At 39.4% G+C, this 19,113-nt stretch overlaps 1 protein-coding gene across 4 annotated transcripts in view; it reads left to right on the top strand.

Moving 5' to 3' along the window:
- Positions 1-19,113, top strand: part of LARGE1 (LARGE xylosyl- and glucuronyltransferase 1) — a 279,159-nt gene that overhangs the window by 244,495 nt on the left and 15,551 nt on the right. For all 4 annotated transcript variants that reach the window (XM_041481415.1, XM_041481417.1, XM_041481414.1 and 1 more), the window contains 3 exons: positions 2,463-2,626; positions 6,880-7,158; positions 13,934-14,080. In XM_041481415.1, the coding sequence (XP_041337349.1) occupies positions 2,463-2,626; positions 6,880-7,158; positions 13,934-14,080 (590 nt within the window). The remainder of the gene's footprint in view (positions 1-2,462; positions 2,627-6,879; positions 7,159-13,933; positions 14,081-19,113) is intronic.

Here is a 19,113-nt window from a genome sequence, read left to right as displayed (position 1 = left end):
ACTTGCTTATGAGAATAGATGCTGTTTCTCTACAGCTGAGAAACTTTTGCTGGGTTAGGCATATCATTATCAATATAATGGAGGCATCCATAATGGGAAAAAGAATCCACAATGGATTTTATCAAATCCAGTCCTTATTTTGATTGTGCACTGTATTTAAGCATCTGTTGGCGTAGATCTGTCAGCATTCCCATCATAAACACATCTTTTCAAAGAAGACAGGGTGGCAGCAAACTTCAAACCAAGCTAAGAGTTCTTTGTCTTTAAATAATGGATCCACATAATATGTATGCAGTAGAAAAGATTATATTAGAGAAATTTTATTCATCTCCATCACCAACTTTGTGATTTGCTGAGTTTCACCATTAAAAAGGTGGGACTTCTCAGAAGCTGTGTCTCCTCCTCTTCTCCCACCCAGGGTTCAATAGTGAACAAAGCTGTAATTTAGCTCCAAATGTTATTCTTGAACTCATAATTAAATATTTTACCCTCTTAGCTTTCAACCCAAATGCAATCTGATAATTATTCAGTGACTGCCTGATTAATAACTGCTGTGCAATTAAAATCTTCTGGCCTGGTCATTTGTACATTCAGAAGGATAGTAAGGTATGCCTGAAATGTGCATTGCTGCTGTTTTAACCATTTAAATTTCAGTCATCTTCTTAATAATTCTTTTAAGGGCACACTAATGTCCCTTTTCAAGGAAGAAACAGAAAGATACAAGACACTTTCTAGTCATTGCTGTAAATATTGAGTTTAATTCAAATATTATTTGAATGTGATTTTGAAAATAGAGTGCAGGCTCACCTGAATGATGGTTTGTAAAGCAGAAAGAATGAAACTCCGAGCGAGGATACGTAAAAGAACTCCTGATTTCTCTTCCACCTAAAAGAGATCTTGATATCAATAGAAGTTTTGCCTGAGTAAAGATTTGTGAAGATTCAGAGTCTAATCTTTCTAATAGCAGTCCCTCTTGAGGGGTGTTTTAAGATCTGTGCAGAACAATAGCAGAGAAGAATGACAGCTTGATCCAAAACTCATTGAAATCAAAGTAGTATTTCCATTATTCAGAAGAAAATTATAGAGTGATGTACAGGAAAATATCAGGAATTATTCCATCAGCCTTCACAGGAAAACAGTCAGTTGTAAGCATTGCTGTGGATGGCAACCATTATGCTTATAGTTCCAAGAACAACAGCTCATCTTAACACAGAACAAAAAATACCTACATTTTCCTTTTTCTTTTTTCTTGAAGATGGTGAAACTATTACTTTAATCATTCTGAGCAGGACAAAAAGATGTCTATAATTCAATAATCTAAATTCCTATATAATGGGCATTTTTCTCATTTGCTGATTAATGTTTTACTAATTGGCCATTGTTCTTACAGGATGCTTTTAAGAAATCAGATACAAAAATGATACTTTATTTGTAACCTACATTTTAGAGCAACAGATACTGAACTCAATTTCACATGTTAAAACCATAAAAAATTTTATCTTCATAGCATTTTATTGCAGGTGTGACTGGTTTTTTCCTTTAAAATTAATGCATTTTCAATATCCTAGCTAGATGTTTGGCTTTAAAATCACAGAATCATATAATCATAGAATAGTTTGATTTGGAAGGGACCTTTCAATGATCATCTAGTCCAACCCCAAAAATAATTAGTTTAGGAATGGAATTGGTCATCTGCATAGACATTTGGTCAGTTTTTCACTTCTACTTTTCTCCAGAGTTTTTTCTCTTAAAAGCTACATGCCTAAGAGACATGGGATTAGATTGCTTTGAGATGCCCATTTTGACTTTGAAGAGGCTTGGTTTCCAAGGGAGCCAGGAAGTTATCTACCATCCTCCAGATTTCTCAAACTAGGTATCCAGAAGTATAAATCCCATTTAAAGGCTTACTTCTGGCACCTCTGCAGTGGAAAGAACATAAATCTCAAGAGGAGGAGTAATGATCAGTTAAATATTACATTCCCAGCTCTCTGTCCGTGCTGGTAGCAGCAGTTACTGTTCTCCAGCAGAGGCAGCAGACTGGGAATCTCTCAGTGCTGAATCTGCTGCTGAGATAGTGGAGAATGTCTGTAACTAGTATAAAACACTGCTTCTAGTAAGGATGAAATTATGCAACACATTGGAACATTAACTGTTGAACTTGATGATTATTCAGCCTGTGGTTGGTCACTGTTTCATTGCTAGTCTGAATCTTGAAAGTATGTAATACAGGTGATACAGAGAATATATAGACCATAACAGAGTGTCCTGTCTGTGTTACGAATTTACTTGCAAGCCCTTCCTTCTAATTTCTTGTGCAGTAACAAGAGGCTCAGGAAAACCCTCCTACTCTGTATGTTCCATTCCTCATGGCATCATTCTGTAATTTCCCAGCCTCCTGGTTCTCTCTGATTTGCTAAAATAATTACAAGGAAACGATGTTTACTTCCACTCTTTCCTTGCAGCTCCAGAAGCAGCTGTCTGAGCTGGATGAGGATGACCTGTGCTATGAATTCCGTCGGGAACGCTTCACCGTCCATCGCACTCATCTGTATTTCCTCCATTACGAGTACGAGCCTGCTTCAGACAACACGGATGTGACACTGGTGGCACAACTATCAATGGACAGGTAGGGAGCACCTCTTGTTCATCTGGGAGTGTGAGACAGCTTTTTGTTACAGAGAAATGTGAGTGCTTTGGAGAGAGGAAAAATGCACGTCCGCAGAAATCTAGATGTTGTCTGTGCAGTGCACACACTGTGCTACACTCTACATGAGTAGAGTTCATGAGAGGGTGACTCCTGGAGCTGAGAAAGTTGTTGCATGTTGGGATTTTCAGGCATTATTAGTCCATGGAGTTTTGCAGCAACTCAGAAAAAAACAGATGTTTGTAACAGAATTAGGCAAGCAGTTGTAACTGACCCAAGTTTCTGCACGTGTTTTTCTGCACTAGAGGATGTTAGTTTTGCTTTCATTGGCACTTTCCTTGCAGAAAATTTCAGTTAGTGACTTTTCTTACAGTAAGAATCAGAAGTACATATTCTAGTTTCAAATTAGAAAGTTGAAAATTATACTTTTTTTTTTTTTTTACTATGCTAGTGTGAAATAAAAAATCTCCATCTGAGCAGAATCATTGCATCTTTATCCAAATGTTGATTCTCAGAAGAACATTTGAGCTTTTAGTTCTTAGGTGAAGTTGAATTTAACTGGTATTTAATTTGGGGGACAAAATCCATTTTGTGACAAGTTCCACACGTACCTTTCTGATTCCCACCATTGCAATTAGGTGAAATTTTTCAGAAGCTTGAAAGTGCAGTCTGGATCAGCCAGCTTTGTGAAATTTTGTAATTGTCAGCTCTCTTTTTTTTTTATTTTTTTTTTTCTCCAGCTTCTCGGTTCAAATCTAGTCCAAACTTTGTAGTTACTGCTATCAGAGTGGGTTACAAAACAAATCAGAACTCCTTGAGTATTATCCAAAAACTCATCATTTCCTTCAGCATAGCAGGTACAGAATATAACATGGCATCTGAATAACACCACTGCTACACTAGTAGAAGGTCAGCAGTTTCCAGGAGGGTTACAAGAAATTGAGATCAACAAAACATTTACAGCCTGTTTTTAAAATAAACAAAAATGAATAAGGGGTATTCTGTTCCACTGGTGCCTCAGAACTGCACATTGTGTTATGATGTGCTGTGCACATCAGTGTCTGTTCTATTGATTTTTAATTGAGGAAACATTTCTTAAGTGTTCACAAACCTTTGAGTAAAAAAATAAAGAAATAAATTGAGCCAGACCCTGAGTGAGTGCCACAGTAAATTTCTAAAGCCGGTGTGTGCACATGGTATATTTTTCCCCCCAGAATTTAATTAAAAAGAATGAGCTGGGGCTCAGTGCTGATTCACTGGCACTGATGCAAAGTCTGAGCATCTGTTTCCCTTTCTGGATCCTCACTGGGGCACATGTTTTTATTGATAGACAGAACCACACATTTTTATTCAGGAAGAACAGCCGTCCTGGTTCTGTGCAGGAAAAATGTTCCCTACTTCACTGGTGTGTTGCTATAAATTATTGATTAGAGTTGGAAATACTTTCTTTCAGCTAAAATCAATAAATAATAACCTACCAAAGAACTCCTTAGCTGCTTTGTTTTCTTTCACATCTTTCAGTCACTGCCTTATCGTTTTCCATCTTCTTTAAACCACTTTTATTAAACTCCTCTAGCACAGCTGTAGGCATTTAAGAATAGTGTCTCAGATGTAAGGTGACGTGGACATAAACAACATGCTGTATACTACATTCCTGAATTATTCTTTGAAATTATTATTGGAGATGAGGAAAAGCAAAAAAAATCAACTCCCAGCACTTCCCCTTGTCCTTTTGGAGGTGAGATTGACGTGACTGTCATGACAGATTTAGGTTTGCTTCTCCTATAGGCTTTAGCAATGGAAGAGAGGGATGCATTTTGCAAGCTAACATTATTGTCTTTAGGAGGAAGCTTTGAGACAGACTTCATTCAGGGTTGTTCATTACTGTGTAATTGTCATCTTTTGCAGTGGTGTGACGTTTCCTAGAATAATGGCTTGGTTGCTTCAGTGTGATTTTCATGCACATGTTTTGGCTAGGCAGGCTTTTTTTAAAGGCTCAGTATGTATCTGGGGTTCAGAAATCAGTGTAGGAGTTAAAAAATGTGAGGTCAGAATGGGGAAAAGGAAAGACATGATTAAAAATACACTGCTTGAAATCTGAGAATCTGAGAATGAGTTGGAAATCAGTTGAGTATTCTTAAGAAGAAAAATAAAGAATCTCACAAAACAATTGAATTCCAGCAAAATTCACAATTTATTCAGAACAGACCTTTAAAAAATTTACCAGCTAAATTATGATCTCGTTATTATGCAGTACAGCAGTACATTTGTTTTCTCTGGAGTCCTTAAGAGAGCACATTCCTCAAGACGGCTAAAAAAACCCAAAATAAGTTGCTCGTGTCATGCTTAGAAACTCATAATTCTCAGTTTTGTGGTCCAAAGAGAAGGGTACTAAGGTGTTGAGCTGGGAACTTGTACCACCAAAACCCAGCTTCCACTTCACTATCATGAAAAGGTTTGCATTATCAGGTGTGCTGTTTAAATAAGTAATATATGCCATTAGTCCACTTCATGGAGTCCTTAGAAGGCATTTTGCTACATTTTTTACTAGGCAAGTTTTCCATTGCCCTAAATTTGGGTGCTGACAGATTGGATTAGCAGATTAGCAGATTTATATTATGTTGGAAAGAGGCAAAAAATGTATTTTTCCCGTATATATTATTTGTGTAGTCAAAATTCTAGACCCTTTATATTATATATATATATATATATTATAAATATATTATATTTATATATAAATACCTTTTAGTTATTTTTAAATTGATTTTTGTTTCAAATTCAGCTGTGTGTTTCAGGTGATAATAGCCTTTGTTTCAATAACAGATAAAAAGAAAATTATGTACCAAGTGTAGACTAGTAAGGTAATATCTCATCTCTAAGAAAAATTTATTATATCATCTTGGTATCATCACAATCATTCAGAAGTCAGACTGTGTGTTTACTGGTATGAGTATATCATTCTTATGTTTTGCAAATCTTAGGGAGATAGTAGGAGGGGGAAAATATTTTCTCAGATTATGATAATGTAGAAAACTTCTCTATATTTTGTATAAATATTATTAGGAAGAAGTCAGCAACGTGGATTTGGAATGGAATGAAGATAATAATTTTGCATCATCTACTCTTCCCAGTTTTTAATAGAATATCTGGCTAGGCTGCATAGGTCATTTCCCTTCATATTAAATCAAGAGGCTTTGTAATCAGTCCTTGCTGTGTTTTTGGGTGATACATCTCAATCTCTAGGCAATAAATTACTCGAAGTGTTGAAATAATTTTGACCAACTTGGTTTTGATTTATGTTCACATCTGAAATCTTCCCTTGTCATTTTCATCAATAGAATTGTAATTTTTTAAAAAATATACATCAGTACAACCTGTTTAAGAAATGATTTAATGAAATTTGAGATAGTACTGAACATATACATGTTAGTACTTTTAATGAGGGTTTTGTCTGAAATGTTATTTTGATATTCCACAGCAATGCCACATCTGTCATTCCTCTTCTCCTTACTCCCTACTAATAGTAAATCCCATTTCTGTCGATGTGTCATCCCTTTTGTCCTTTCCCCTGACAGCGAGTCGTCTTCTAGTTATTGCACATTTTCACCTAAGTCAGTATCTCATTGACCTGTCTCTTTTAACAGCCTTTAAGACCTAACTAACTGCCTTGCAAAAATTTGGGGAAGGTTTTCCTGACAGGAGGTAAAATGATCTGTGGGTCCGTACACCTCTGTCCTCCACAAGCTTGTTGAAGAGCACTGTAGTGTGTTACTGTGTGGGAATAGCTTGACCTGAAATGTGAATTGGGCACTAGACAGTGTTGAAGTTTATAAGCCCCCTATCCTGTAAGTATATCCACATGAAGAGATCCTTGCAATTGCTCAAAGCTCCCACTAGATAAGTCCTGTTATCCATGTGGGTTTTCCTGCAGCATCAAAGCTTTAGACAGAAAATGATGGTTCTTTAGGTATCTGATCTAGGGCCGTCTTAGGCTACGTTGGATTTAGTGAGATTGGTGTATCCAGGGTGCAGTCCATCTGTCCAGGAGGAGACCTCGACTTATCATCTTAAATAATGAATTACACTGTAGAAATATTTACTGCTTTCCACAGTATATAAAGTGTCCCTAGTCTGTCTCACTTAGAGAAAGATATCTGCATTTGATCAGGTGAACACAGGCACAGAGTCCCAGACAGGGAAATAGCTTTTTCTTACTCTCACCCTTCCTCTTCCAGGCTCCAGATGCTTGAAGCCATCTGCAAGCACTGGGAAGGTCCCATCAGCCTGGCACTCTACCTTTCTGATGCAGAAGCCCAGCAATTCCTGCGCTACGCTCAGGGCTCGGAAGTCCTGATGAGCCGCCACAACGTTGGCTACCACATTGTGTACAAGGAGGGGCAGTTCTACCCTGTGAACCTGCTCAGGAACGTGGCCATGAAGCACATCAGCACACCATACATGTTTCTGTCCGACATCGACTTCCTGCCCATGTATGGACTCTACGAGTACCTCAGGTAGTGGACAGTGAGGGAATTCCCACTGTCACCCAAAATTTCAGCCTCTCCACACCCCACCCTTTTCACATATTCCCAAAATCAAGCAGTTTGAGCAGATCTGGAAACGGCACCTTTTAAATATCTGAGGTGTGACAATGCCCATTAAGGCACAAGAATTTTTAGAGCAGAAGAAGGGACTGTAACTGGAAAGTAAAGAAAAATGGTTATTAAAAAAAAAAATGTGAGCCTTTTTAGCCATTAGAATAATCTCCTCAGGGCTGCAGAAGAACCAATTTGAAAATTGAACTGGGTTAAGTATTATTAAATGTCCAAGAGCATCGTTTATTAGCAGAGATGTGAAACAGGCAGTTTCTCTAAACATCTCTGTTTCTTAATGTCAGTGACAGAAAAAACATGCAGAGCATTACTGAACTTGTTGTCCGTGTGACACACTCTTAATTCAGTTCTTATTTTGAAAAGAGGGTGATGAGTCTAACCAGCTCAAAAATATGACTGCAATGCCAGCACCTATCAAGGCAAAGTAATTGTCATAAGGAAACTGGGAGGAGTAGCATCAGTGTATTTTGTATCATTCTGCATGAGGTTGGGCTGAGCAAATCACAGACTTCTGATCCATTAACTGAGCTTTTTTAAAATTAAGACCTTTTTCCCCTGCAGAGGCTGGTCATCTGAGGCCAAAGCATAGAGCAAGGAGGACACCCTGTGGCCAGACAGGAGGATGTCAATTCCTTTATTCTGACCAGTTTTGCTTTTCATCTCTATTCTAATTTGGTAAAAGTTGATCAAAGTGTTCCAATGAGGGCCTGCCTGTAGGTGTTCCCTGTCAGTTCATAAGCCTAGGGCGTTGGAGTGTAAAGGAAAATAGGCTTTCTGGTATCATGAACTTATGTAGGAGTTTCTTTCTTTCAGGCTTAACTCTGTGAGACATGTACAGGGCCAAACTCACTATTCAGAGGGGTGGAGTACCTCTTTTGTGAGGAGAGGATCAGAGAGTTAAGGTTGTTCAGCCTGGAGAAGTGAAGATGGCAGGGAGACCTTATAATGGCCTTCCAGTACCTAAAGGGATCTTAATAAGAAAGATGGGGACAAGCTTTTTTGGCAGAACCTGTTGAAATAGGAGAAGGAGGAGTGGTTTTAAACTAAAAGAGAGGAAATTTAGATGAGATGCAAAGAGTAAGTTTTTTGCAATGAGGATGGCAAAACACTGTTACAGGTTGCCCAGACAGGTGGTGGGTACCTCATCCCTGCAAATATTCAAGGTCAGGTTGGATGGGGCTCTGAGCAACCTGATCTAGTTGAAGATGTGCCTGCTCACTGCAGGGAGCCTTTAAAGGTGCCTTCCAACACAAACAATTCTATGATTTTACAAAAAGAGAAAGTAGATATTTCAAAAAACAAAACAAAACAAAACAAAAAAAAAGGGCTAGATGACCTTTAGAGGTGCCTTCCAGCCCAAACTATTCTATGGCTTTCAAGATGCTGAATGTCATTTGTGTCATTGAAGTATTAGCACACTGTGTCAGCTTGTTTCCCTCTTATTTTGTTGAAGTCTTTTCAAGTTGCGCTAGAAGCACTCCAAAATTATTCTGTTCCTTGCACACATTAGCTATCTCCAGATACGTGGATGAAGAGTTGTTCTTCATGTCTCCATTCTTCTGTTACTGTTACATACTGGTACATTTTTTCAGATCAATACTGGACACAGTAAGGATGGCAGCTGTTGATACTGGTGTTTAGTGCTAGAAAAGGACTCTTCTCTCTCATGCTGCTTCACAGTGCACGGATGGGAGCCAGCAATGAAAGGAAGAAGAGAGGAGAGAAGACAGAATGAAGTATCACCATTTCCTTGAGATATTACAACCACAGAAATAATTCTCATAAGGTGATATTGTATTACAGAACTAAATGCGCCATGATGGTGCATTGGTGATGTTTCAGAAAAAAACCAGAAATGCTCCCTGAGAGCTTCTGCCTCTGAGACTTTTTGTTACCCTGCCAGCCTTTTTTAGGGCCTGTACCACCTTAACTCTGGCTGAGAGTCTCTCTTGCCTGGGAATATTGAAGTTGCTAATCTGCTACTACCAGCTCTTTAAAAAGTGATTGGATTTTTTTTTTTTTTTATGCATGTGGACTAGATGCTTTTGTAGCTTTTTCAATAATGATTTTTCTAAGCAAAGTAGCAGGGAGTTGCATTGAGATTATTTTAAATATGGATACCCTGTGTCTTTCTGCATTGACTGTTCCCACTGCCTCTGCAAATAGCTGATTAGTGCTATCTGTCTGAATGGCAGCAATTGTTTGTTAGAGAGACATAAAACATTTTTATCCTCATTTCCTCAGCTAGAACAACCATAAACAAATGGAAATAGTGTGGTATTTTGGACATCACCTTGTACAGGATAAGCCAGGCAAGTCCTTCTCACAGGAAGTTTGCTGATTTACATATATTGCATATTATGTCTCTGCTAATAATATATTCTCAGAAAGAAAGGAATTTTGAAAAATATTTTCAATGTATTTTGAAGGTGTTCTATAAAAAAGGCTGCAACCAGTTTTGAAGGAGAAGCTGATGGAGGTGGTGGTTACCTATCCTGTTATATCTGTTGCTTTGCACTTAGATTTGTGCTAATTGAGCTTTTTCATAGCTGCTAAGTAAAACCATTTCCATGTTTTATATCCATCAAACACCCTTTTAGTCCTGCTTTAGTCTTCTGTGCAGTACAAAAGGAAATGTATCATGTAAAGATTTCCTGTTTACAGTAGTTACGGAGGTCATCTTGTCAGTGCCCCAGAGGTAAAGACTTCTGGTTGCTGCAAGTAAGGTGTTTGGGTCATCCTACAGTGACTTCTAACACAAAACAGTGAGACAGGCTGCTTATCTACAGTTTCACAGCTAGCATTGAAGTTCTTTCCTGACACATTTGTGTAAAATGTGCCCTTGGCTTTCAGTGACACATTTAGCATGAATTGGGACCCAGCATCCCAACTCTGTCCACTGGTTTTTATACCTGTCCCTTACATCATGAGTTGTGAAGTGTTTCTGCTTATTTTTCAGCATCTCAGCTAGGGAGATAATTCAGTTGGGGTTTTTGTGTTGGCTGCCTTTGCAGTCTATGCATTCATTGCTTTTGCAGAGAGGAAGAGCATTCTAATGAATTTAACAGTGGGTTGACAGCTCTCCAGTTCTGACCACAAGCTCAGTGTGCTGTATTTGTAACTTGAAACCAACCACTTACCAAATCCTGATGGTGGAAGCACATTTGAGTTAATAGACTCTTTTTTTTCCCTTTTTTTCCTGAGTGTAGTGCTTTAGGATTAGGTTTCTAGCTTTTCTATGTCTGAGCTTCTCTATCTTCCAAAAATGGGAATGATCTTACTATCTACTTATATGAGGATGAGAATTCTATGTTAATTTTTGAAAAGAACTATGCAGGTTAGAAGATTGATATCAACATGCTGGAGTTCATTCAACCTGTGAGGACACCCTTGTGATTTAAGATTAATTTCTTCCCTGCTTTGTGAAAAATATGGTTGGTTAGATTTAAAATTTAACCCAACATTCACTGTGTCAGAATGACACACATCAGGTCTGAACACAAAGATAGCTGGGAAATGGTTTCCTGGACAACACCAGCACAAAGAGAGCTAGTTCTTCATAGTCTTAAATCCTTATTTTGAGATTTGGGGGAAAAGGAAAAGAAAGGAAAGTAGATACTGGATCAATACTACTGAATCCGAAAAAAAACAGCCCTCATCAGAGTAGTGCAAGAATTACCTAGTTTACCCAGTGCTAGCTTGCAAAATAAGCAAATGTATTCCTTACATTATATTCCACATATCTGGCAGCACCAACAAAATTTTCCTATTCCCAAAGTGTAACAGAACCAGTCAACCAACAAATAGCACCTCCACTCAAAGCAGGAGGAAAAGTCATCCCACAGAAAAATGAAAAGGTAGATTTGTTTCCAGTGGGAAGAAGTTAGAATTTCAGCTGGTTGTCCAAGGAGCAGACCACCAGCCAAGTTATGAGAAGAAAATGGAAGGTGTTTTTCTCTCTAAAGTCCTCGTCCTCCCTGCCATTATCACAGTTTAAATGGCCTCTGTTGTCCTTTGTCTCTCAAGTCTCTCAACATCTGAATGTTAGCATTGATTTCGTCTTCCCTTTGCATCCATCTTTTATGTTACTGAGTCCACCTCAAGGGCTGGTAATTCTACTCGGGCATCAGCACTGCTGGGGTTGTGGCTGAGCTGGAGGTCTTTTCCCATAGCATCCCTCACAGTGCTGTGCTTTGCCTTGGTAGCTGGAAAGGTGTGGATGACACACCAGTGTTTTGGCTACTGCTGAGCGGTGCTGGCGCAGCATCAGTGCTGCCTCTCCATCATTCTGCCCTCCATCTGGGAGTGGGCAAGATCTTGGGAGGGAACACAACTAATACAGCTGAGCCAAAGTGAACAGGAAGAATCCATGCCAAATTATGTCAGCTCAGATAGATATAAAAGCTGAGAAAAGGAGGAGGAAGGGAGGGCATTCGTTATTTAGAATGTTTGCCTTCTGGAGCAACCACTATGTGTGCTGAAGCCCTGCTTCCCAGGAAGTGGCCAGACATCACTTGAAGGGAAGGAGAAAATAAAATCTATTTTTCTGTGTTGGTGCATACTCAGCCTTTTGGTTTTGCTTTAGTAAATGGCCTTATCTCAACATACAACTTGTTTTCCATCTTATTTTCTCTCCCGTTCCCAGCAGAGACAGAGGGCTGAGAGCAGCTTGGTGGGCACTTGGTATCCAGCCAAGGTCAACCTGCCATACCAACGTGCACTTCAGATGCTCGCATATCTCTTGAAAATATTTCTGCAGAGAATGTCCTGCTATTTCATTTCACTCTGGAAGTATCTCCACATCTTTGTGTTTGCCTGAGTGCACCTCAAGCATCTTGTTTCCAGACCTCTGTTTCAATTTGCTTACCTCGCTCTTCACGTTGACCTCTGTCAGTGCAAGTGATTTCAGGCTGTTCTGTCAGTTTGTTCCCTCTGCTTTTTGATTTCTTCATGAAGGTGCTATCATTTATTCCTTCTTGTAGTTCAGGCATTGACAACTGTATGAAATTTGCAGGTGACAGGAGCAGCAGGGAGTTTGCAGAAAGGATCACTGGTATCGACAGCATTTTTGTGGTTATATCCCATATATTAGAGACTAAGTCACCTTCAGCACTAGATTCAACACAAGTTGCTCTGTCTGACAGTTTCTGCTGTTACTTGTGCTTGATACCTGTGCCTGCTGCAGCTTTGGTGACATTCAGACTGAAAACTTTGTTGGGCAGGATTTTTTCCTACTCTTGGACAGTGCCAAGCACAGCAAGGCCTTGAATTTTGCCTGGGCCTTTTGAGCTCCCCATAAAACAAAGTTATAGTAGCAGCCATAAAAGTTGCTGTTTCCTTGCAGAGCCCAAAGGATGAGCATCACTACAAATGTTACCTACTCCTTCCTAGAACTGAATCCCCAAAGCTATACTGCTCAAGGCTGATAGATTGAACAGAGACCAGAAAGACTTAGATTTTGGAAAAGAAACTATATTAGTATTCCCTGCTCTCAGAAGTGGGAAAGGGAAGAAACATTTTAAAACATCATAAAGACTGTATACTGGCGCTGCTCAACAACTTTGGAAGGTCACAAATGCTGATTGTGAAGGAGTCGTCTATTAACATGCAGATATCTTGGCCTCTAGTGATGGTGAGGGAGAAGCTACAAGAAGAAAGTACAAAACCATTTCTAATAAGAAGCTGTTAAAACCCTTCAGTTGTGAAAAGTTAACTTGAATGTGTCAGGGGCTCTTTAAACAATGCAAACTTTGCAGTAAGGAGCTGAGAACATATTGCTTAATATAGAACAGGCCTGTAGGGTGGCATGAATTCCCTAAAATTGAGATTTTATGAAGTAGTTGTGCTCATCTTCTTTTTCTGTGACAGCACTATAAATGAATTCTGGGTATTCTGGGCTTAGAAAAATTGTTTGTTTGGTTCTTCTGTTTTTAGGACAGTGATCCCAATTCCTTCAACTTAAAAGGCTGTAGAGGGTTTGCTGCTTGTCAACATTCTCCTTGATTGCTTGTTGCAGTAACATAAAAGTCAGGACAGTGAATCCTGTTAAGGGGAACTGACTTTGACAGGGAGAGAGAGGCATATTTCTGCTATGAAATACGGAGATAATGAAATAAAAATCGAGACAGAGTTATTTCTAATGACAGGTATAGTAAGATTCAGTTGGGGGATGGAAAAGTAACTTCTTTTTCTTTGAATTTTAGTTTGTTAGGAAAGAATAGGCTGGACATCTCTGGCAGGCAGGATGGGAGATTGCTAAGCTGCTCCTCTGCTGCAGCAGTCATCCCAAGGCCCCTGCCTGGAAAAGAGCCCTGTGTGAAATGCATATGTGCACACATACTCACACACCAAAACAGTCTCTGCACTGAACAACTTGCAGCAAAAAGAAGGAAAAAGAGGCATCCCAGTCCATTCAAGTGTAAAGCACTTCTCTGCTGCCAACAGAGCTTTGATCAGTCAAATACACAAGCTCGTTTGGAATTGTGTTGCTCTCTCTGCTCTTAGAGCAGCAGACCAAAAGGAGAAGAAAATTTGAAGCACCTGTAGGAAAAGATATGGGCCACAGTTACATTTCTAGTATCCTAACTGCCCATTTTTTGCACTTTATTTTGAAAAGCTCAGTGATTTGCTCAGTTGAAAATTTTCCTGCTTTTATTTATTGTTTCTTGTTTGCCAGGAAGTCTGTCATCCAGCTAGACCTAGCTAACACCAAGAAAGCTCTGATTGTTCCTGCCTTTGAGACCCTGCGCTACCGCCTCTCCTTCCCCAAGTCAAAAGCAGAGCTGTTATCTATGTTGGACATGGGAACCCTCTTTACGTTCAGGTAATGGAAAGTACTCCTGAACCTGTGGTCATTATCTCTGGTTTTTATGTTCTTTTGAATATTTGGTTCTTCTCTTTCACTGTCAGCTGCATTAAGAAACTTATCAGAATTCTTTTCCCTTTTTTTAGAGAGGCAGTGAACAGAATCATGTGGATTTATTCTGTCTGTAAGCTCAGCGTTTTATCTCGTATTACAGTCCTCTACTGAAGGACTTCAGTTGTTAAATGGAATTTGTTTTATTTTCATCATTTTTTACTGTGCTACAAAATCAAGCGTGACCATTACACTCAAGTGCATGTAATTTACTTTTTGGCTGCCAAATACTATCTGGGTAGATGTGTCTTCTCATGTGACCAAAAGTAATGTATCTCTGTCCAGTGGTTCTCTTCCTTACTGGAAAAACAAACACAGGCTTGTCTTATGCCCTTTTAAAGTGTGAAACAGCTGCTTAAATACCTAGAGTTCCTCCGTGCAGAGGTAAGAAAGTATTCTGACTAGAGGCTAAGAAGCAAAGAACACCTAAATTTGGAGCTCCTCTCTGAAGCAGACTTCTTTTGTGGCTGTGAACAAGTCACTTCTATTACCTGCCAGACTCTTCAGTTTTAAAATGCAACTGCCAGGGGTTAACCATCTCTTGGGTGTGTGTGGTAAGGTCTGATTAGCAGACATTTGTAAAGCATCTCAGCGATGGGAAGAGTACAATGTGGCCTTATGATGTTGCACAGAGAGGGGGCTTAGGAGACTCGCGTTCTCTTCTCAGCTCCACTGCTCCCCTGCTGAGAGGGGCTACACGAATCACTTTTCTTTCTTACATCTCTGTTCCCTGTCTCTGAAATGCAGGTAGCAATGTTCACCTCTCCTTTTTGCAGTATTTTGAGGTCTAGAGGTAAAATCTATGAAAAAGTTAGACATTATCCATGGCTGGAGGAGCTCCATATCATACCTCTCTCATCCTTCTCTTACTTTAGAGCTTTCCTCACACTTTTCTTTATATTACACACCTCTGTCGTTGCAGCAGCCACCCTTGCCTCATATGGTTGCATGTACAACCTGAGTCAGACAATGTGAGTCTGGAAAACATAATTCTGATCAGTGTCAGAATTGTACCAGTGGCTGCCTTAAAACAGAAACTTGAGGTGACTGAGAGAGGCATGCCTCTGGAAACTTACTTAAGGATACTGATAAAGCAAGTGCTTTTCCCTCTGCCATCATTCTTTAACATACAAAAGACATAAAAGTTAACAAGAGATCTGATAAAAAATAGTTTCCTCTCCCGTAGTTGAGAGAAAAAGTCTTTCCAGTGAAAATAACACCCTCAGGATTTTCACATGTTGCATTCCACCAGCAGTCAGCTGCACAGTGGTGGCCTTCCACTACAGATTTCATCTTCAAGCTAAACAGTATGTTGGTGTGTTTCATACACAGCCAGATCTGCAAATCCTTTCTCGATTCTCACTCAGGCAAAAATGTCTTTAACACCAGTGGGAGTTTTTCCAAAGCAAGGTTAAGTAAGACTTGAAGGACATGCAGTCTGCAGCTGGTGTACATATTAATGTAAGGTACATTTTACAAACGCTTCCTCAGTTTGTTTTGGCTCATTTCATTGCTCAAATCTGTAGACAGCCACAAAGCATCTGGGCTCTCAGCTCAGGGCTGAGAATTTCCACCTTCAAGGTGCTTTAATAACGCTGCAATTTGACGCTGAGCGGGTGGGAGTGAGCTGGGGAGAACTGGCGTGACAGTGATTGCTGAGAGTGCCTGCAGCATCCCAGTCCCTCACACCACACGGTAGATTACAATCTTTCCCTCACTGAAATTGCTTTTGTCACCTCTTTTTGAAATGGTGACCTTTTCTACCTCTGGGCAGCTAAGAAGTACACAACAGCTCTCAATTACATCCCTAAGTCACCAGCAGAAGAAAAGAGAAGACAAGTGAGCATTTGTGGCTGGCAAGGTGTGCTGTGTGAAACCCTCTGCCACAGCAGGGGCTCTGTGCCAGCTCGCTGGCTCCCGTGGCAGCTGCTGGCTGGGAGTGTGCTCCCGAGGATGTGCCTGCTCAGGGCCTGGGTAAGAGCTGATGGGCACAAATGTACTCCCCACACGCGTCCAGGCACAGGGGAAACCACAGCTGGCAGGAGACACATCATCGTAGTGAGAAATATAAAAAGCAACACCTGATTAACTAATTGACTGATTGCATCCACAATCCAGCAAAATGTTGAAACATCTGAGAACAGAAGTGGGAAAGTTCTTTCACTCATCTTTCTCACTGAAACGGGAAACTTAGAGAAGGCAGGGAGGAAGACCACTCTGAGAAGAATAACTACTTCATTTTACTAACTTTAGCAAAGCTTACTATAGTTCTGAAATTTTATTTTAAATAAAAGCAATCAGGAACACAATTAAAATGAAGCATTGGATCCAAAGTGGAGCAGGAGGGAATGTGGTATGTTCCAGTTGTTTTTCATGAGCTGTGGGGAAGAAACTCATCATGATTTTAGGGAGATGAGCATTATGTCAAGCATAGTGAAAAATATGTTGTTCCCAGTTTTCATAAAGTTCTCTGGGAATTGTCAGATTGAGTGTGGCCTTAAAATTCAATGTGTATTTAAATCTTGAGTGAGAAGGGCCTGAGCAGAAAATTACATTTATTCATTTGTCCTGTGAGATGGAATACCAGTATAGACAGTGAACCTCTTCTCACAACTGCATCACCGATAGTAAAGTTTATTGGAAATGACTCATCTTTTAATGGGAGCTTCCTCTCTATGGACCTCCACGAAATGGTGTCTGCTTCTCTTTCTTTGCAGTACAGTTCATGTAATCAGCCACTGAGCAAGACCTAGTTCCAGCAGATTATCTGTGTATGAACCCATAGATATTGTATGAACAGATATGTATGTAATCCAAAAAAGCTCTCACAAAATTCTTTTAATGTTCTCACAATTAGGCTGTTTTCAGTCTAACTACTTCTCCATCACTATTGTGTGTACACCTCATTTGAGCATTAAATATTCATTTACCTCTTTGTCAGGACCTTAGCTGTCCTTTTGTCTTTCTCTTTCCTTCTACTCACATCAATCACTCTGAAGAGGAAAGTAAAAAAATTCTTTTGTTATTTGGTTTTGTACAATCAAATCTACTCCTTCCTTTCTGTTTTTTTCTTTTTTTTTTCTTTTTTTTTTTTTGTTTTTTTGTTTGTTTGTTTTTTTGGTTTGGTTTTTTTGTCTCTGCAACCCCAGTTTCATATTTTCCCTTAATTGTCTCTTCCCAATTATTTATTTTGCTCTGCTAGTTTGTTCTCTTGACTCACACAGGTTATACTTGAGCCACTGTAGGTGCTTACACTGATACTTCCAAAATGGGTGGAAAGAAATGGAATTATTTTTATGGTTAGTATCTTGTAACCCCCTGTTTAAATCAGTGGGAGAGTGTGTCTAGAATAACAGCAGCATTTGGCTGCTTCTCTGCAGGAATCTCTCAATTAACCAAAGTTTTTATGGGGCTTTGAAGATACAAATCACTTCATAAGTGTTTAGCAGTCATTATTATTATTATCATCATAATTAATTTCAGAACGCCAGAGGTAAGATTTTAGAAGATACAGCACCCTCCACAATCATATATCATTTTAAACCCCGCATTGTGACTGTTGGGTTGTTTTGGGGTTTTTTTTTCAGCATAGACAGCTGCACATTAGTGACTGGCTAGACTGGCTAGGTTAGCCACTCATCTCCAAAAGAGGCCAAGAAAAGGGGTAGGTTTTTTGGTGATGATTCCAAAGGGCATTAAGGGTTATAAGCATCTTTGTGAATCTGGCACTGCTTTCTAATAATTTTTTGGAGAATTATTTCACTGTCACTATTTCATTGTTTTTTAATACAGAAGGGTTTTGTTTTTTCCTGGTCCCTAAGTGAGATATCTGAAAGTGGTAAAACCTGTTTACAGTTAGAAATGCAGCATACAAAGGACCATACATTACTTGTGACTCCAATACCATGGTAATAATTCAGTCTTCCTGCACTGCCCTAAAGAGAGAGGCAGCAAAGCTGAACACCTCTGATTCTCCTGTAACAAGCCATACAAATATGCCCAAATGAAAACTCCTAGGCTGTGATTTTATATTCCTGTTTTTAGCAATGGCTTACAATGTTATGAGAATTTCTGGGATTTAAACATTACGTCATGCTGTAATTCTGCAATATTTAATGCTCAAATCCCTTCACTTTTAGCATGTGAGTCATCCCTGTGAATTCAATGTACCTTACTTTACAAATTGGCAGGATATTTGTTTTGTCCCTTCTGTTGCCTATCTATCTCACTGTTGTAATACAGATACCTGCTATGCCTTTGTTTCATTAATTAATCTGTGAATCTGCAGAAAGAGCTTGTCTCATTGATTTTTGGAAGGTGTTAGAATAAGTGGGCGAGAGAGTCATTGACCCTGACACTAATGGGGTGCATTCAAGCTGTGCTAGGAAGAGACCTGCTGTGACCTAAGCAAGATTAGCAAAATACAAAAGGATCTTTTTCTGTAAATCAAATTGATTACCTTACTGAAGATCACAGAGTACTCTCCACAATGTAGAACTTAGAACAGAAAGCCTTTATGTAATATTTTACTTATTAATGTAATTATGCAGCTTGGTTCTTGCCGTAGTAATAACCGTAATTAATAAAATGGAACATCTATCCAGAGCTGCAGGTGTCTCTCATGCAAATTATAAAATTGCCTATAAAACAGATCGTCAGTGTCACCATGGTGGGGAAATAGCTAATTTTAGGGACTTTATCTGAGCTGCAGATTTCCACACTGATTTTAGAGCACCAACCGATGCAGCTGCTTGGTTGCTAGGAATAAGACACAGCACTTGTAGTGCAGATGAACTGACAGGGTACTGTGTAATGGTTTCTCACATTAGCATGAGGTACTGTTTTCACACTATCCGTCACCAACTAGATGTGTTTAAGCATTGAGCTCTGGGAGGCGTGCTGGAAATAGTCCTAGAAATTGCCTCCGACGCATCCTGAAA

The sequence above is a fragment of the Pyrgilauda ruficollis genome, unplaced genomic scaffold (assembly GCF_017590135.1).
Source record: "Pyrgilauda ruficollis isolate IOZ18807 unplaced genomic scaffold, ASM1759013v1 scaffold56, whole genome shotgun sequence".
NCBI classification, from domain to species: domain Eukaryota; kingdom Metazoa; phylum Chordata; class Aves; order Passeriformes; family Passeridae; genus Pyrgilauda; species Pyrgilauda ruficollis.
Note: the sequence above shows the minus strand (reverse complement) of the source record. Positions and strands in the feature narration are given on the sequence as shown.